Source organism: Oreochromis aureus, linkage group 9 (assembly GCF_013358895.1).
Source record: "Oreochromis aureus strain Israel breed Guangdong linkage group 9, ZZ_aureus, whole genome shotgun sequence".
Taxonomy (NCBI): Eukaryota; Metazoa; Chordata; class Actinopteri; order Cichliformes; family Cichlidae; genus Oreochromis; species Oreochromis aureus.
This window is the reverse complement of record NC_052950.1, coordinates 39,419,694-39,435,880: the sequence shown is the minus strand read 5'-3', so window position 1 is coordinate 39,435,880 and position 16,187 is coordinate 39,419,694. Positions and strand designations below refer to the sequence as shown.

The window sequence follows — 16,187 nt, the reverse complement described above, 5'->3', positions numbered from 1 at the left end:
CAGTAGATGTGGGCTCAGACTTGGAGGTACAAACATCACCTCAGTGTAAGTCTGAGGTTATGAAGCCAACGTGATCACATGATCTAACAGGACACACTCTGCCCTGTGATTGGCCCAGAAAGTAGCGGCGCTGTCGACCAAACAGCCCGTGACCTTAAAGCCTCCGTGACATCATCGCTGTGCTTCTTGGTGTCTGTTTTTAGCCATGTGTGGGTCTTTTTCAGCCCTCTGTGCTCGTGTACGAGCAGTTTTAGTCTTTGTGGTTGTTTTGTGTGTTTTTAGCCATGTTGCCTCTGTGTGTACTCCTCCACCTGTCCTCCACCTGTTGTTGAGCTTTTAGATTTTTTCTCTGATGTTTCTGAGATTTAGTGTCTGTGTTTGCTGCTCCAGAAATGTGACTTCACTGAACCACCGAGTGAAACGTGGAGGAGGACGACTGTGGGTGAATGTGAGCTGAGTGGGAGACAAGCCGAGGGAAACCTGACCGGGTGGAGCTGCAGCCTGAGAACAAAACAGGGAAACAGAAGACGAGGAAGGGAGGAGATGAACGGATGCTGAGAGTGCAGACTGGCAGCTGGTTTTCCACCCGTCTTGTATTTCATGTGAAGGATGTGTCCAAACCCTCAGCAGGCCACACACCGGCCGCTCCACCAGCACCAACCCGTCTGCAGGAAGATTTAAAGGATCTGAGGTGCACATGATCAGGTCCTGATGGAGTAAATGTTCCCAAACTGTGATCTCACATGAGCGTCCTCCTAGAATGAAAATGCTGTTGTGCAGGATTACATCACTTCCTGTGAAGACGCGCTGCGATAAATCTGAGCAGCTGGATTCAATCAGCAGTTTGAGAAGCTCATTAAATCGAGTTTGACCAACTTTAGTTTAATAAATCTGACAAAAGATTAAAAATTAACATCTTCCTGTGTTTTTACTCTCACTGACTTTAACCTGCAGGCTCCAGCACTTCATTAATGAAGACCTCAGTGACCACTCTGCTTCTTTAGCTAAAGGGTTAGACACCTCGCTCAGCACGAGGCCTTTAACACACCGTGGACGCTCTGTTAGTACACTGACCTCACAGCGGCCGTGTTATTGGTCACATGACGTCATTAAAAGGCTCCAACAGCACAAACACGTGCAGAGGTCCAGTTCAGGTGAAGCTAGCAGACAGCTAGCAGCTGCAGCCACCTGTGTCACCATCCACCTGTCACTCACAGAGGCCACGCCCCTAATAAAGCTAACTTTAAGCCTGGTTATGATTTAATGTTGGACACAGGTTTATCTTCATGCTTTATGGGACAGATATCTGCTGAGTGTGACGTCTGTGTGTTTACTGCTGTGTTCATGGAGCAGATTTAACATTTCAGAACAAATAACGGACCAAAAACGATCAAAGTAAAACCATGTGAGGGATTTTTATTCTCTCTCTCTGTGAGGTTTTCATCCTCTGAGGCTCCGACAGTCAGATGTCTTCTTCTCCTGCATGCATCACTGAGGGAAATCAATCACACCTGTGCAGCACTCTCATCGTCCCTCACATTATTATGTAAATGGACTCGACACAGTGAAAGTGATTCTGCAGAGAAGCTGCACATGTGGACGTGGTTTCCTCCTCCTGTCCCGGTGCTGTAAAAGCTCCGTGTTGTTTGTCAGAGCAGAGACGGGTTCAATCACTGCCTCCTGCATCTCAGCTCCAGGCTGAGCTGATTTATACGTGGCTCTGGGGCGGCTGCAGACTCCGGCATGTTTCAGAGCAAAGATAAAACTCGGTGACGTCCATCAGAAATAAATAAGAGCTAAAAGACAGTCGCAGACTCCCACAGCACGTCCCACAGCTCAGGACGCCATCGTTAAACACGACAACAACAGAACTGAAGCAGGGCGAGCTGCAGAGGCCACAGCTCAGAGAGATGGACCCCGCTTCCTGCTCAGGCTTCAGAGCGATGGGGTTAAACGTGCGCCCAGATGTTCCAGATGCTCCAGTTTTACTTGGTTAGTGTGGAGCCGAGCTCCTGCTGCCCACACCAGAACACTCCACTGTGGGCGCTGAGGTCACAGCTACACACTCATGACCACAGTCTGCTAGGGACCATCATCCATCCATCCAACCACCATCCATCTAACTGACTGCTCCATCAAACATCCGCCCGTCTGTCCATCCAGCCTCTGCTCACAGACCTGCTCCAGACTCACCTCCATGTGACGGTCAAACCCGTGACCACACTCTACAGTCTGTAACTCTTATGTACTTTTATTTAATCATTCATCTAAACACAATCACACACTTTAGTTTGATTTGTAGGCGCACACATTTAGATTACTTATGTATTTGTGACTGATCCTTGTTTCTTTATGAGCCTGACATTTATTCTTTTTTTAAATATAACTTCTTGGGTTAAATAAAGGAAAACCCTTTTCTTCTAATGATTCCTGTGACTCGTCCTGCTGTTCAGCTCCATCAAGGTGTCCCAAAGCCAGTGAGGGATATAATCTTCACAGTAGAACATTCATGAAACACTCCTGAACGTTGACTCTTTTTGATGTGGAGGAGCAGCAGCTCTGCTCTGAGCTTCTCCTGAATGACCGTCGCCCTCTGTGGTGCAGAGCCCAGAGTCGGGCTGAGGAGCAGCCTACAAGAACAAAGAACCACAGCACGTTGTCCAGGCTGAGGATACTGGGGCTCTGCTCTGAAGATAGGTGATGTGGTTTGGTTGGAAGTCTGACCTCAGTCACAGTGACTCATGTGGGTCTGGGATCCTGGTGACCAAAGAAGGGGCCGTAGGGGTCCAGAGGCTTGTGGGTGGGCGGGTCAAGGGGAACGATTCAGTCCAATCTCAAAGACTTGATGCTTTCACCGAGCAGCTCCATGAAGGAGACGGATCACTCCTGTGTTATCTGCTGAAAGTGACAGAGTGGGAGGACTTCCTGTCAGGTCCCCGAGTGTGCGACCTGTCCTCTGCTGTGGGATGAAGTCGCACCACTATCCAGTGAACCGGCCCGTAAACATCACAGCTGAGGAACAATCAGACTTCCTGTTTGCTCCTCAGTGTGATCAGTGAAGCTGCAGGATCACCTGCCGCCCTCACAGCTGCTTCATGTGCAGGTGAGTGCTGCCACCTGCTGGACCGTCACCACCAAACAGCACCAAACCTTTCAAATCTCTCATTTCTAACAGCGTCTCATCTAAAACCAGCCCGATTCTGTCTGATGTTTTACTCCTGCTGCTTCTCATCAGCTGATGCAGTGTCCAGTTTATTAGGTACAGCTGCTAAACTCTTCATTAAACTCATTTTGACATTTACATTACATAAAATGATAAAACAGAATCAGAGTTAATGGGCGGGGTTTAACCTGCATGTTAGTTGTCACTGACAGGCAGAGCAGGCAGGACATGACCGGGTGGGCCGTTCGTCTTCACCATCCCGCCTCCATTTGAGCCGAACCACAGGAGCGTGTCATGGGTCAAAGTCTGGGCTCATGCTTCTCATTTATGAATATCTGTACGAGTCTGGCTTCATGGCTGCTGCTCAGACAGCGCCCTCTGTTGGGAGTTAGAAGTACAGAGTCGGTGGGGGCTGTGCTTCATCTATACGAGTCAAAATGATGAAGACTCGTCCTGAACGAGTGAAAGCAGGAGGATCATGTTAGTTGGAGTTCAGGTTTCCAGGCCACAGGAGTCCTGTGTTGGCCAAACGCTGTCCCAGCGTTATTATTAAACCTCTGGCAGAACAGCTGGATGAACTCCGGTGTACACAGACACAAACTGCATCTTTCTTGGCTGCTACCTCAAAGCACACCGTGTGCTGTCGGTCCTGTGTGCTGCACAGCAACATTCAATATTTAGTATTTACTGTTATTTACATTTATTTAGGTTATTGCAATGACGTTGTTTTTATTCTGTTCCTCTTTTTTCCTCTACAGGTGATTTTTTTTCTTCTTTTTTTAGTGTCCTCTCTCACTGTCCCTGTTCCTGTTTTTCTTCCCCTCCCTCTCTTTTTTCTCCCCGTCCTATCCCCCACTCACGTCTGTCCCGTCTGTGATAACTTGAAATGAAATAACATAAATAAATAAATAAATAATAAAGGCCAATCAAATGGACCAATACGGCAAGGCCGTGATGACCCACTTGGTAAAGTAAATCCGTTGGGCATCTTTGTCGGCCTTCACACATCAACTCTGACGGCTAAAGAACCGAACAGGCAAGAAAAAAAAAGTTTGATTTAAAGAATGAGGATGATGAAAATGATAACTGTCAGACAGATTTTATATTTTAGTAGGAGATTATAAAGTGTCCTTTCTAAACACCCACAAACACAGACTGAATATTTACAGAGAAGACGACCTCATCGAGTGATTATGAATTTATTGGACAAACAGACGTGGGAGAACGCTGAGCAACAGTTACAGAGTGTTTAAGGCACTTTATCAGCAGTGAGCGCACTCAAAGCATCACGGTGTAAAAACTGAAGCTGGTCCATCAGACTCAGACTCACACGGACTCCTCCTGAAACATCAGCTGAGGACAGAAGCTCTGTGAGCTTTAAGCCTGCATTTCATTCACTGAGATGAGACCTGCTGCTGCAGCCTCAGAGCCTCTGCACCGCCCTACCCCGCCCACCAGGTGGCGCTCACCCTACAGAGAACCACCTGTGAACTGTTTTCTGTCTGTGGCGCCTCAACCTGAGCTGTGATTGGTCACGAAACATCCTACAGTCTGCTCTAAGTCACTCTACAACATTTACAATTAATAACCATCATCTTCATCATGCACGCCTTCTCTTCCTCAGAGCTTGGCCTTGGCCTGGAAGAAGCTCATGACGGCGTTGAAACACTCGTCTGACGTCCAGCGCTCCATCAGGCGCTCCACCTCGGCATCGTTCACGGCGTGCAGGCGCTCCTTCTCCACCGAGCGGATCAGCTGTTTGGACAGCGCCAGAGACTGAAAGAGGGGCGGAGACAGAGAGGTCAGAGGTCAGATTAAGCTGATTCAGGGCCTGGACTCGTTTCCCTGCAGACACAGCCGTCAGCATCACTCTGAAGTAAATTTACTCAATATAAGAAAATCCTTTTGTACCCAGGACGAAGTCCTTTATACACAGAGACCAGTTTCTGGGTCACCTCAGAGCTAACTGCTAACAGGACAGTAAGTACTTGAAAGCAGTAGAGTACTCGAGTAAGTCTGTGTGTGATTACGTTGCGGGGCAGCTTGGCGTAGGCCTTCAGCCGAGTCCAGACCTCCAACTGGAAGCTGCTGTCGGGGAAAACCTCGGTGACCAGGCCGAGCTCACAGGCCTGAACCGCCGTCAGCTTCTTGTTGAACAGCAGCATCTCGCTGGCCTGAAGACAGAAGGAGACACTGAGAGAGGTCATGTCCTCTGTCTGTGTCCAACCAGCAGATACTCACGTCACATCAGTGTTACCATGGTTACAGCCGTTTTACTAACTGTGATGGTTTTAGGTCCAAAGATTTAAATGCTGTAAAATGTAACTAAAAATGAGGCAGCTTGAAATCAAAGAGGTGAAATCAGTGTTTTCCTTTCATGTCATCCGCAGAGGAACACTTTCACTGTATGACCTCACACAGAAGGAAACATGTCATCAGTCCTAACAGCTGCCTGCAGTGTGCACAGGTTACCAGCAGGGGGCAGCGTTCATACGAGCACTGCCTCTGTGACAGACGTGTGTGTGTGTGTGTGTGTGTGTGTGTGTGTGTGTGTGTGTGTGTGTGTGTGTGTGTGTGTGTGTACCTTAGCAGCACCCATGAGTTTAGGGAAGATGTAGGAGGAGCATCCCTCGGCGCTCTGACCCAGCTGACTGAACGGAGTGTGGAAGGTGGCCTGAGACACACAGAGGCACAGCGTCATCACCTAGAGCAGGTCGCTGTGTGTCATGTGACCTGAAAAGGTGTCTTTCATGGAAACTAAGCTCTGCATAAACACCCAGCATCAGATAAGTGAGGATAACACAGGTCTGCAAACTGCATTTGACTGTTTCTTATTTTTACTCACTGAAACCGGGAAAAACATTAAATAAAATTCCATCTGATAAGTTTTCTTGTAACTCTTTTTAGTTTAATTACGTGTAGTTTCCCTTTTTAAACTGAAATCTACTGTCCTATACCTGAGTCAAGAAACATATCAATGATATCCTGATGCATGCTCAATCATCCAGGTAAGTAAATCTCCAAAAGTTGATTCTGTTCATCTGGACGTTTTCAGCGGGAGAAACGTTTCGTCATCATCCAGGTGACTTCTTCAGTCTCAGCTGACTGCAGGTTTCCAGCCCACTGAGTGAACAATGGGCTGGGGGGTCAGTTCACTGATCATGGAAACCTACATCCACATGAACAGACTCCAGAGAAATACAGAGAAAATGTGAGGAATTGTGGGAGTCAGTAGGAGGGGGGAGGGTACAGTGGGTGTGGCGGTGTGAGGAGCTCAGATGATCGAGTCCCAGCAGGTTTATTTTGTTCATAGTGAAAGATCAGGAGTCTCACAACAGTTATGCATAGTTAATGTAATAAAATATTGATTTTTTCATGGCTGTTGTGCATTTTTAATGTAAACTCATGTTTTAGCAAAAACACTGTAGGTGATGGAGGGAGATGGTGCTTTGCAGAGCTGTGTTATCGTGCACTGATAATCACGCTACGCTGCAGTCACAGAATTAACACGCAGAGCAGGTCCAGCTGTGACGTGATCACAGAGGCAAGATCATCATCCAGGTAAGGAAACACACCTGAGCCTGCACTCACAAACATCCTGAGCCTACGAGTCACAAAGGTTTCATCATCATCATCATCATCATCATGTGACGACTTCTGTGTGTGTGTGTGTGTGTGTGTGTGTGTGTGTGTGTGTGTGTGCGCACCCTTTCTGTGGCGTAGACCAGGTCAAAGAGGCCCAGCACAGTGACAGACACGCCCACAGCCGGTCCGTTCACCACGGCAACCAGCGGCTTGGGGAAGTCTATGTAAGCGTTCACGTACTTCCTGCAGAGAGAGAGGAGAGCTCAGGGTTTCAGGTTTGGCACCAAATCAAACATCCTGACTGTGCGAGGTCGGGAATGATTCAGGGTGGGCTGATCTCTCCTTCAGCTCAGTTTGAGGTTCAGAGGTCAACAAGGAGACGACCTTTAACGACCTCACATGATGCAGATGACAGCATGCATGCAGAGCCACTGTGACCCACGCTATACTTAAGGACATGAATATTTAGGTACTTTTACTCGAGTACAGTGGGTTTCCTGCTGCTTCCATCATGAACAGTCACCTGAGCAGATCTGCACCACGTCTGGCCATCTCCTCCACCCCGTTCTCCGGGATCTTGGTGAAGTTGGTGAGGTCGTTTCCACTGCAGTAGAAATCGCCGGCGCCTGAAACGTGAGAACGAAGAGAGCACGTGTTCACTTCAACACGAGCCTGAAGGTTTCAGTCAGGAGTCGGAGTTTAGTCCCAGCGAGGACGGACCACCGCGTTTCCTCAGACTCATTCTCACCACGAACGGCAACAACTCATTCATGATGTTCAGTAACAGAAACATCTGCAGGCCTGATGATGAACCAGAAACATTCACACAGCAGCACAACTTTATTCATTTGACTCTTCTTCCTGTCAGCGGCTCGTTCTGGAAGCTCACAGGACCTGACACACAGCCCTGTGTGTGTGTGTGTGTGTGTGTGTGTGTGTGTGTACCTGTAACGACGGTGATGACAGAGTCGTCCGTGGCCGCCTGCTCCAGAGCGGCGATGATCTCGTTGTACATCTGACAGAAAACACAAATATAAGAAGAAAGGCAGGTTTACATGTTTTTGTTTCAGAGTAAAGCTTCAGTCTGAAGCGTGGCCGACCTCGGTCGTGATGGCGTTCTTCTTGGCCGGTCGGTTCAGTTTGATGGTGGTGATGTCATCCTCCTTGGTGACCAACAGCATCTTGTAGGTCGCACCGCTCCCAGCTGGCTGTGCGCTCACCTGGGCGCTCACCTGGGCGGAGCTTCCACTCTCTGCCTCCACCAGGGAGCCAATCAGGTCGCAGTACTTCTGTCGAGCTTCATCCTAACAGATTCAAACCAAAGAGGAAAGAACACAGCAGAGCGGCCTGTTAGCATCAAGAAGCTAAAGGAGGAGCAGGTCTGTGAGCTCCGAGCGCAGCGACGCTCTTTCATTCAGGAAACACTTGAACCTGTCTGCAGCCGTTAACCTGAAGTCCCGAGAGAATAAAAGACTTCCTACAGACAGCTGAGCAACGACCCTTCATCATTTATCTCCCTGCTGTGTTTGTACCTGTGAGATGGAGCCCAGAGACTTCCACGCGTCCCACTTGGCCTTGTTGACAAAGTCCAGCATGCCGGGTTTGGGAGCGTTGCAGGGACCCTGGGTGGCCTGAGCGAGGAGGAAAAGGAGGAAGAGGAGCAGGTGAAGTTAAACTGAAGTCCTTCATGAACCCACACACCGGGACTTTTACACCGGGGCAGAGTTTCGAGCATCTCTGTCACACGTGTCGAGCTCGGCTTCACGTTAGCGCTCCGAGGAGACAAAGCTGCTGTTAGCAGCACACGCACGACTCCAGCCAATGACAGGAGATCAGCACGCTCCCACATCTGAACGCTGAGCATAGTTTTACATCTCCAACCGGGACAACCGACTGCTGAAGAACGAGCAGAAACAGAAGCAGCTGCTGACCCCACAGCGGGCCCCACAGATGACGTAAGACTCTGGCAGGTGGCAGCAGTGAAGCTCAGTAACGAGATGGAGCGACTTATATTTTCCTTCACTACCAAATCTAATCAGTCCCACAGTAACACCAATTAAATTAGTTTTTTTACACTGAGGTTAATGAAAATTAGACAGTTTTATGAAGTTTTCATAAGTATCTTTTTTTTTAAGCTAATACTTTTTTTTAAAGGAGGACATGATTTTTTTTTTGAAAAAACGTTTGACAAATCTGGATTAACCATTTTAAAACCTGCTTTGAAAAGCTCCACGTGAGAATTTTCCAGAACACCAAATGTCTGAATGTGGAACATCTAGAACATGTGGAACGTGTGGAACATCTAGAACATGTGGAACGTGTGGAACATCTAGAACATGTGGAACGTGTGGAACATCTAGAACATGTGGAACGTGTGGAACATCTAGAACATGTGGAACGTGTGGAACATCTAGAACATGTGGAACATGTGGAACATCTAGAACATGTGGAACATGTGGGGAACTGGCACCTGTTTGAAGAGAGCGTAGATCTTCAGTTTGACCTCGTTGCCCGGGTCGTTCTTCAGCGTCGACAGTTTGCTCTTCGCCTGCTCAAACTGCTCCATCGTCACACCTGAAAACACACAATGACATCATCACCGAGAGTCCCCGATCATTATCATCATCATCATCATCATCATCAGCTGTTTGAGCTCCTCAGGGCCTGTGAGATGAACGTGAAGAACTTATTGTGAGATTATAAAATCCCAGCAGAAATAAACATGATACAAACCTGTCCTCTCCGTCTCCATAATAACACCTGTTTATAACTCACTGTGCTTTGAAGGCTCTCCTGCTGCTGTGAACATCATGGATGATGATGATGATGATGATGATACTCACCCATCATGGGAGACGCTGTGGTGTGAAACTTCAGGCTGGGAATGTTGGATCGGACTGAGCTGGAAACAGAAGCACACACAGTGTTTACAGAGCCAATCATGACTAACCTGACTCACACTTTCACTACAGCTTCACCCAAACAGGCGCAGCTCAGTGATGAAGACTATTGCTGTGGCTTCATCGTCATTTAAGAGCAGAACCTCCATCTTCAGAGTGAATATGAGCTGTAACATGCTAGCCCACCTGTCTGCTCACCTGTGACCCGCTCACTGAATGAACAGAGGATGAAGCTGAGCCTCATCTCATGTCTGAATGTGGAGCAAAGGTCGTGGCTAGCTGCAGCCATGCTAGCTGCAGCTAGCTGCTTATATAACAGCTGATATTTCTCCGCTTTGAGCGCGAGCAGCGCACCTGTCAGCCTCAGCCCGTCTCTGTGTGACACCTGAGTCTGACAGGTGTCGTTAGCTGTCAGGTAACCACAGACCCCCCGACACTCAGTGCTAACAGCCATGCTAACTGTTAGCTTCCTACAGACTTTTCTAACTACAGTTAGCATCTAAACTTCTGGTTCCGCCTCAAACACCCCGCACCGGCGGGCCTCCCCGGTCATACCCTGTTAATGTGACACGGCGCCAGACAGCGGAGCACCTCAGGGCGACGCCGGCCATTAAAGCGCAGATCCGGGGGTCCAAGCTTCGGGAGGACGGGCTAAGGCGGTGAAGGGTTAACTAGCGTCGCCACAGTGGAGCTAATCAGCGGCTAACATGTTTACATCGCTGCTCCCGCCCACGCCGTCATCTCCTGCTCTCCCATTGGTTAAAGAGAACTGCTGCATGTCTTCCTCTCTCTCTGTTTCCTGTCAGTCCTGACTGCATCTATGGAATAAAGCCAAAAAATAAATAAAGTCAGCTTCAACACAGACTGAGCTCATGATTTGATTTGATTAGTAATAGAAACTAATAAAATGGACAGACTGTATATAAAAGATGGCTGTAGCACAGTTGTGGAGCCTCTTGCTGCCACCATGTTGCTTTCTGTGTCCAGAAGTGACCATATTTAAGAGGTTATCAGCTGATGTCAGCATCACACAGACATAGGTACCTTCTCATTAAGTATCCAATCCAATCCAATCCAATTTTATTTATAACGCACTTTAAAATACCCAGCACAGGAACAAAGTGCTGTACAGAAAATAAGTTAAAACAATAGAACAATAGAAAACAGCAAATATAAATAAATAAAACACATAATACATAAAATTAAAACAGCCCTATATTAAAACAAAAACAAGATAAAACAGCATCGAATCACCTAAAAACAACTGAAATAAAAATAAAAACCAACATCTCACATGGTGTCAAAGGCCAGGGTAAAGAGGTGGGTTTTCAAGAGTGACTTAAAAACAGGTAAAGAACTGGCCTGTCTAATCTCTAAAGGAAGCTCGTTCCACAGTTTTGGAGCTGCTGCAGCAAAAGCACGATCTCCTCTAAGTTTACGCCCAGTCCTGGGTACATTCAGAAGCAGCTGATCAGCTGACCTGAGAGAGCGGGTGGGTGTATAAGGCTGTAGCAGCTCAGAGAGATAAGATGGGGCGAGGCCATGGAGGGCTTTAAAAGCAAATAAAAGAATTTTAAAATGAATCCTAAAAGAAATGGGCAGCCAGTGAAGTGAAGCTAAAACAGGGGAAATGTGCTCAAACTTTCGAGTGCCAGTTAAAAGACGAGCTGCGGCATTTTGCACCCTCTGTAGTTGGGTAATATATGATGCACTGACCCCAATATAAAGTGCATTACAGTAATCCAGCCGAGTGCTAACAAAGGCGTGGATCACTGTCTCAAAGTGCTGCCGTGAAAGAATTGGCTTTATTTTTGCCAACTGCCTGAGCTGAAAGAAGCTAGATTTTACCACTGCCTTAATTTGATTATTAAACTTCAGATCACAGTCCACTTTGACCCCCAGGTTTGTGACAGTTGGCTTAACAAACTGGGCCAGGGAATACACATTGGGGGTCTCAGTGGGGCTACCAAAAACCATCACCTTGGTCTTTTTATCATTGAATTTTAAAAAGTTAACAGACATCCGAGCCTTAATGTCGTCGAGACACTGAAGTAATGGCTGTGTGAGGTATCTGCCTTTTTTCTTTAGAGGGACATAGATCTGACAGTCATCAGCATAAAAGTGGAAAGTAATGCCGTGCTTTCTCAGTACAGAACCAAGAGGAAGCAGATATAAAGAGAAGAGGAGGGGGACTAGAACTGAGCCCTGTGGGACACCACACAAGAGAGGAGAGGAGGACGACACATAGTCACCGAGACTGACACAAAAAGTTTGCCCTGCCAAGTAAGACCTGAACCACTCCAGTGCTGTGCCCCTAATGCCCACCCAGTGCTCCAAACGAGAGAATAAAATGGCGTGATCCAGGGTATCAAACACAGCTGTCAAACCTAAAAGCACAAGAACAACACAGTCCCCAGCATCAGTCGCTAAAAATATGTCATTAAAAACTTTTAAAAGGGCTGATTCAGTGCTGTGAAAGGGTTTAAAACCAGACTGGAAAACCTCTAACACATTTTGCTTTTCCAGGAAGGCCATTATTTGGCTGTAAACTACCTTTTCAAGAATTTTGGAAAGAAAAGGTAGTTTGGAGATAGGCCTGTAATTTGCAAGAACCGTAGGATCAAGAGCAGGTTTAAGTAACACCCAATCAAAGTTCTCAAATTTCACTGTGCACAAAACCTGGAGCTCCACATTGTTGGATGCTCTGTTACCACAGTGACCTCACAGCCGCCATGTTATTGGTCACATGATGTCATTAAAAATGCTCCAAAACGCTCCAACAGCACAAACACGGTCCAGAGGTGCAGTTCAGGTGAAGCTAGCAGACAGCTAGCAGCTACAAACACCTGTGTCACCATCCACCTCTCAGTCAAAGAGGCCACGCCCCTAATAATGCAAACTTTAATCCTTAATACGATTTAAACAGGTGAGTTATAAACAGGTGTTATGAACGCAGATATTATCTCTGGAGATCAAACAGTCTGTGTATCAGTCTGTGAGCATGAATTTTTTTATCCTTTATTGAAAGAAATTATCAAATACAAGACAAGTCAAGGAAACAGACCAGTATTGTAATAATTTACATTATAAAGATGGTGAAGCAAGTCATTTTAACTTCAAAGGGAGAAAATAAAGTATCTGGGGTATAATAATAAGGAACATAGGCCTTTTAAAACAGGCATGAACATTAGAATAGCAAGTACTCTGTGGTTTTACAGTATAGTAAAGCAGTTTTTTTATTCATATTTGAAATAAGCTTAAGTGACTTAAAATATTGACAAAAGTAATTGAAGAAGACAGTAAACAGAGGAGAGGCATTCTTCCACTTACATGAATGAATAAAATACTTACACAGCACTATTACAAACCTTACAACATCTGAGATTTCAGAATCCAGATTGTCCATAAAGTAAAGAACATCCTTAGATGTGAAGGAAGGTATACTGGAAACTCTGAGTGAAACCCAACAGAGTATTTCAAACCAAAGAGCATCAACATACTGACGAGGGAAAAATAGATGCTCTAATGTTTCTGGATCGGAAGAACAGAAAACACAAGAGCCGGCCTCAAAATTAAACCTTTTATACAGGAAGTCTCCAACTGGATAGATGCTGAAGTTTTTCTTTCATTTTAGGCACAAGTGGGTATTTTAGGTAAAAAGAAAATGACTTTTCTTTCAACATGCTATCAAGGTCATGTCTGACATTGACATTATAGTTACAGAATACTATTTGCTTACAGGTATTAGAGATTAACTTATTATTAAATTGTTTGTCCTTTATTGAGGTATTACCTATCGTCAGTGAAGGTAAGCATGTTCTTATTAGTGAACACTTTAAAGTATTTATGATAAGATTCAACAACGGTGTGGGTATCGCTTTACAAACCTTATTATAATTATTAAATGAAACGTCTAATTTATGTTTATCAATAAATTCTTCGTAAGATAGCAAGTTTCTGTTTTTATCAAGCGGATCAAAAACAAAACACACACCGCTATCATACCAGTCTGATTTAAATAAGGATTCTTATTGATGACTATGACCCTGTTATTCCACAACACAGACTTGTGGGTGAAAATTAGTTTCCCAAAATCCAAAGCTTGCTTATAGAAACTAGACAACTTAAGAGGAATCTTAGATATTTCATAATCACATTTGAGCAAAAACTCTACCCCCGAGCTTATTAAAGAGTTTGTTTGGTACCACATAGACTGAGGATAGGAAATGCAGTCTTTTATCCATCTGAGCCTGAATGCAGCGATAATGGATTCAAAGTCTAAAGCTTTCAAGCCCCCGTTTTCATAGTCTTTAACTGTGATTTGAGTATATAATGTGTTTTATTCTTCCAGATAAAGCTGAATATAATAGAATTGGACAGTTTAATCATTTTAGGAGATGTAAAAATTGAATAACAGGGGTATATGAGTCTTGAAAGTCCTTCTGCTTTAGACAGTAAGATTCGACCTAATATGGATGAATCACGTGTTAGCCAATGATTAAATATTTTTTTAACTACATTTAATCTGGGAGTTATGTTATTATTCTCTCCATCATTACTGTTTTTACTGATTATTAAACCAAGGTCCTTTACCTCCTCTTTTACTGGAATATAGTTAATAGTACTTTGATTACAGCTGTGCACAGATAAGATTTCACATTTTTGAAGGTTTAGTGTTAAGCCGGATGCTTTGAGAATGAAAGGATTTTATTAATTGCAATAGAGACCATATTTACATTCTTTAGAAATAAGGCAGTGTCATCAGCAAATTGACTAATTTTAAATTCTTTATCAAGAATGTTTATTCCTTCCAGATCTGAACAGAGTTTGATATGAATGGCATTTCTGCTGCTACAATAAACAATAATGAGCTAATAGGGCATCCCTGCCGAATGCCACGATTAATTTTAAAACTATTAGAAAACCCTTGATTGAGTGCAATTCTACTTGTTATATCTCTGTACAACATTTTCACTACACTAACAAACCCACAGCCTCCAGAGCTTTAAATAAAACATTATGCTCCAAAGAATCAAAAGCTTTAAAGAAATCAGGAAATAAAATAAGGCTATCATGAGGAATTAAATGATTGTAATCCAACATATCTAATACTAAACGGGTATGATGATGGATATGACGTCCTTTTATAAAGGCGGACTGTGTCTCATCTATTATTTGAGTTATTCCTGTTTTTAGTCTGTTGGCAGAGACATGAGCTAACAATTTATAATCACAGCAAAGAAGTGTGATAGGTCTCCAGTTATCTAAAAGCACAGAGTCCTTGTTTGGTTTAGGAAGTAAAGAAATGATTCCTCGTTTCATAGTTGGAGATAGCATCTGATCATTAATACATTCATTGAATATCTCTAATAATAAATCTTTAATGTCACTCCAGAAATATCTGTAAAATTCAATCGTGGTTCCATCGGGACCTGTTGATTTACCACTCGCCATTTGGGAAACAGCAGTATCCAAATCTGTGAACGTGATTATTTAAACACGGAGTCTCTGCGGCTGACTCACTGCTGCCTCTGCTGGACATCAGGGGAACTGCAGCTGCTGCCTGTGTAGAAGCCTGTAAACCCTGTCGAGCACACAGCGATCAAGTCTGTGCCTGTGGAGTCTGAGTGCAGTGAACTCATCGGCGTGTTCAGGAAACCAGCCTGAGACCATCTGAGCTCTGACACAAAGCTTTGGCAGCCTGAGCCCAGGAGGCTGTCCTGACAAACAGCTGACTGTGATCATGTGACCATGGGTCAGAGCTGCAGGTCGTTAATGTGCTTTCATTCTGCCGGTGTTCAGCCTGATTCTCAGAAAACCTGCAAACACACCTCAGATAAACGTTTATAATATCTCATGTTTTAAACATGAAACATTATAAATAATATTTAATGTTCCTTCAGGTTGAAGGTTTCAGCTCAGAGCGCCGCCTGAAAGAACAGAACAAAGCTTTGGTTCTTCATGTCTCGTCTCAGTTTGGTGCAGAGTTTCCATCAGCTGAGAACACCTGACGCCCTCTGACTGTCCACCTGTGTGCTGACAGGACACATACATGGAACTGTAAGCACACAGGTGAGGACGCGGCGGGGAAACCAGCCAGCAATAAAAACAGGAAGCACAACAGCAGTTACCAAAATAAAACAGGAAGCAGAAACACAGGAGACACGAGGAGGATAAAAACCAGAAAAAGAACCACACACAGGAAGTAGAGACCCAAACTGCTCTGTGGTGGTAAAACTCACCTGTTCACCTGCCGAGAGTCAGCTTTACCTCAGCCTGAGGTTCACTGCTGCTGCTGTTTGTGCTCACAGAGATGAAGACATGGACGTCACATCAAAGCAGGACTGAAGTTTAAATAGTCACAATTACTCATAGAAAGACTGAACGAAATCTAACAGCTGCATCAGTGCAGGCAGTGTCAGTGATGCAGTATTAGTACTCTACTTTTATGAGTACTTTTACTGCAGTAAAGGATGGCAGCACTTCCTCCTGACTGCAGCCTGTTTGTGTAGAAACGTGACGTGTGCAAGATCATTGAG

At 45.1% G+C, this 16,187-nt stretch overlaps 1 protein-coding gene across 2 annotated transcripts; it reads right to left on the bottom strand.

Annotated features, from left to right (window-relative positions):
• Positions 1-4,346: 4,346 nt before the first annotated feature.
• On the bottom strand, positions 4,347-10,408 carry eci2 (enoyl-CoA delta isomerase 2). Of its 2 annotated transcripts, XM_031741583.2 has the most exons (11): positions 10,204-10,408; positions 9,592-9,650; positions 9,219-9,322; positions 8,281-8,379; positions 7,849-8,052; positions 7,694-7,763; positions 7,272-7,374; positions 6,871-6,991; positions 5,748-5,837; positions 5,194-5,337; positions 4,347-4,939 (listed from the first exon to the last, which is right to left on the bottom strand). In XM_031741583.2, exons 1-11 carry the CDS (start codon positions 10,257-10,259, stop codon positions 4,784-4,786), a joined length of 1,206 nt encoding a protein of 401 aa, XP_031597443.1. In that variant the 5' UTR covers positions 10,260-10,408; the 3' UTR covers positions 4,347-4,783. The 2 variants fall into 2 exon arrangements, with proteins under 2 accessions (XP_031597443.1, XP_031597444.2); XM_031741584.2 differs by lacking the exon at positions 10,204-10,408 and having other exon boundaries at positions 9,524-9,650.
• Between the last annotated feature and the right edge of the window lie 5,779 nt (positions 10,409-16,187).

What these genes read in the sequence shown, in the direction of transcription:
- eci2 (XM_031741583.2), bottom strand. Translation starts at nt 10,259, where the DNA reads ATGGCCGGCGTCGCCCTGAGGTGCTCCGCTGTCTGGCGCCGTGTCACA. An exon ending in CACAGCGTCTCCCATGATGG is followed by an intron (nt 9,323 to 9,591) that starts GTGAGTATCATC and finishes GTGTGTTTTCAG; the next exon opens with GTGTGACGATGGAGCAGTTT. An exon ending in AACTCATGGGTGCTGCTAAG is followed by an intron (nt 5,338 to 5,747) that starts GTACACACACAC and finishes TTCTGTCTTCAG; the next exon opens with GCCAGCGAGATGCTGCTGTT.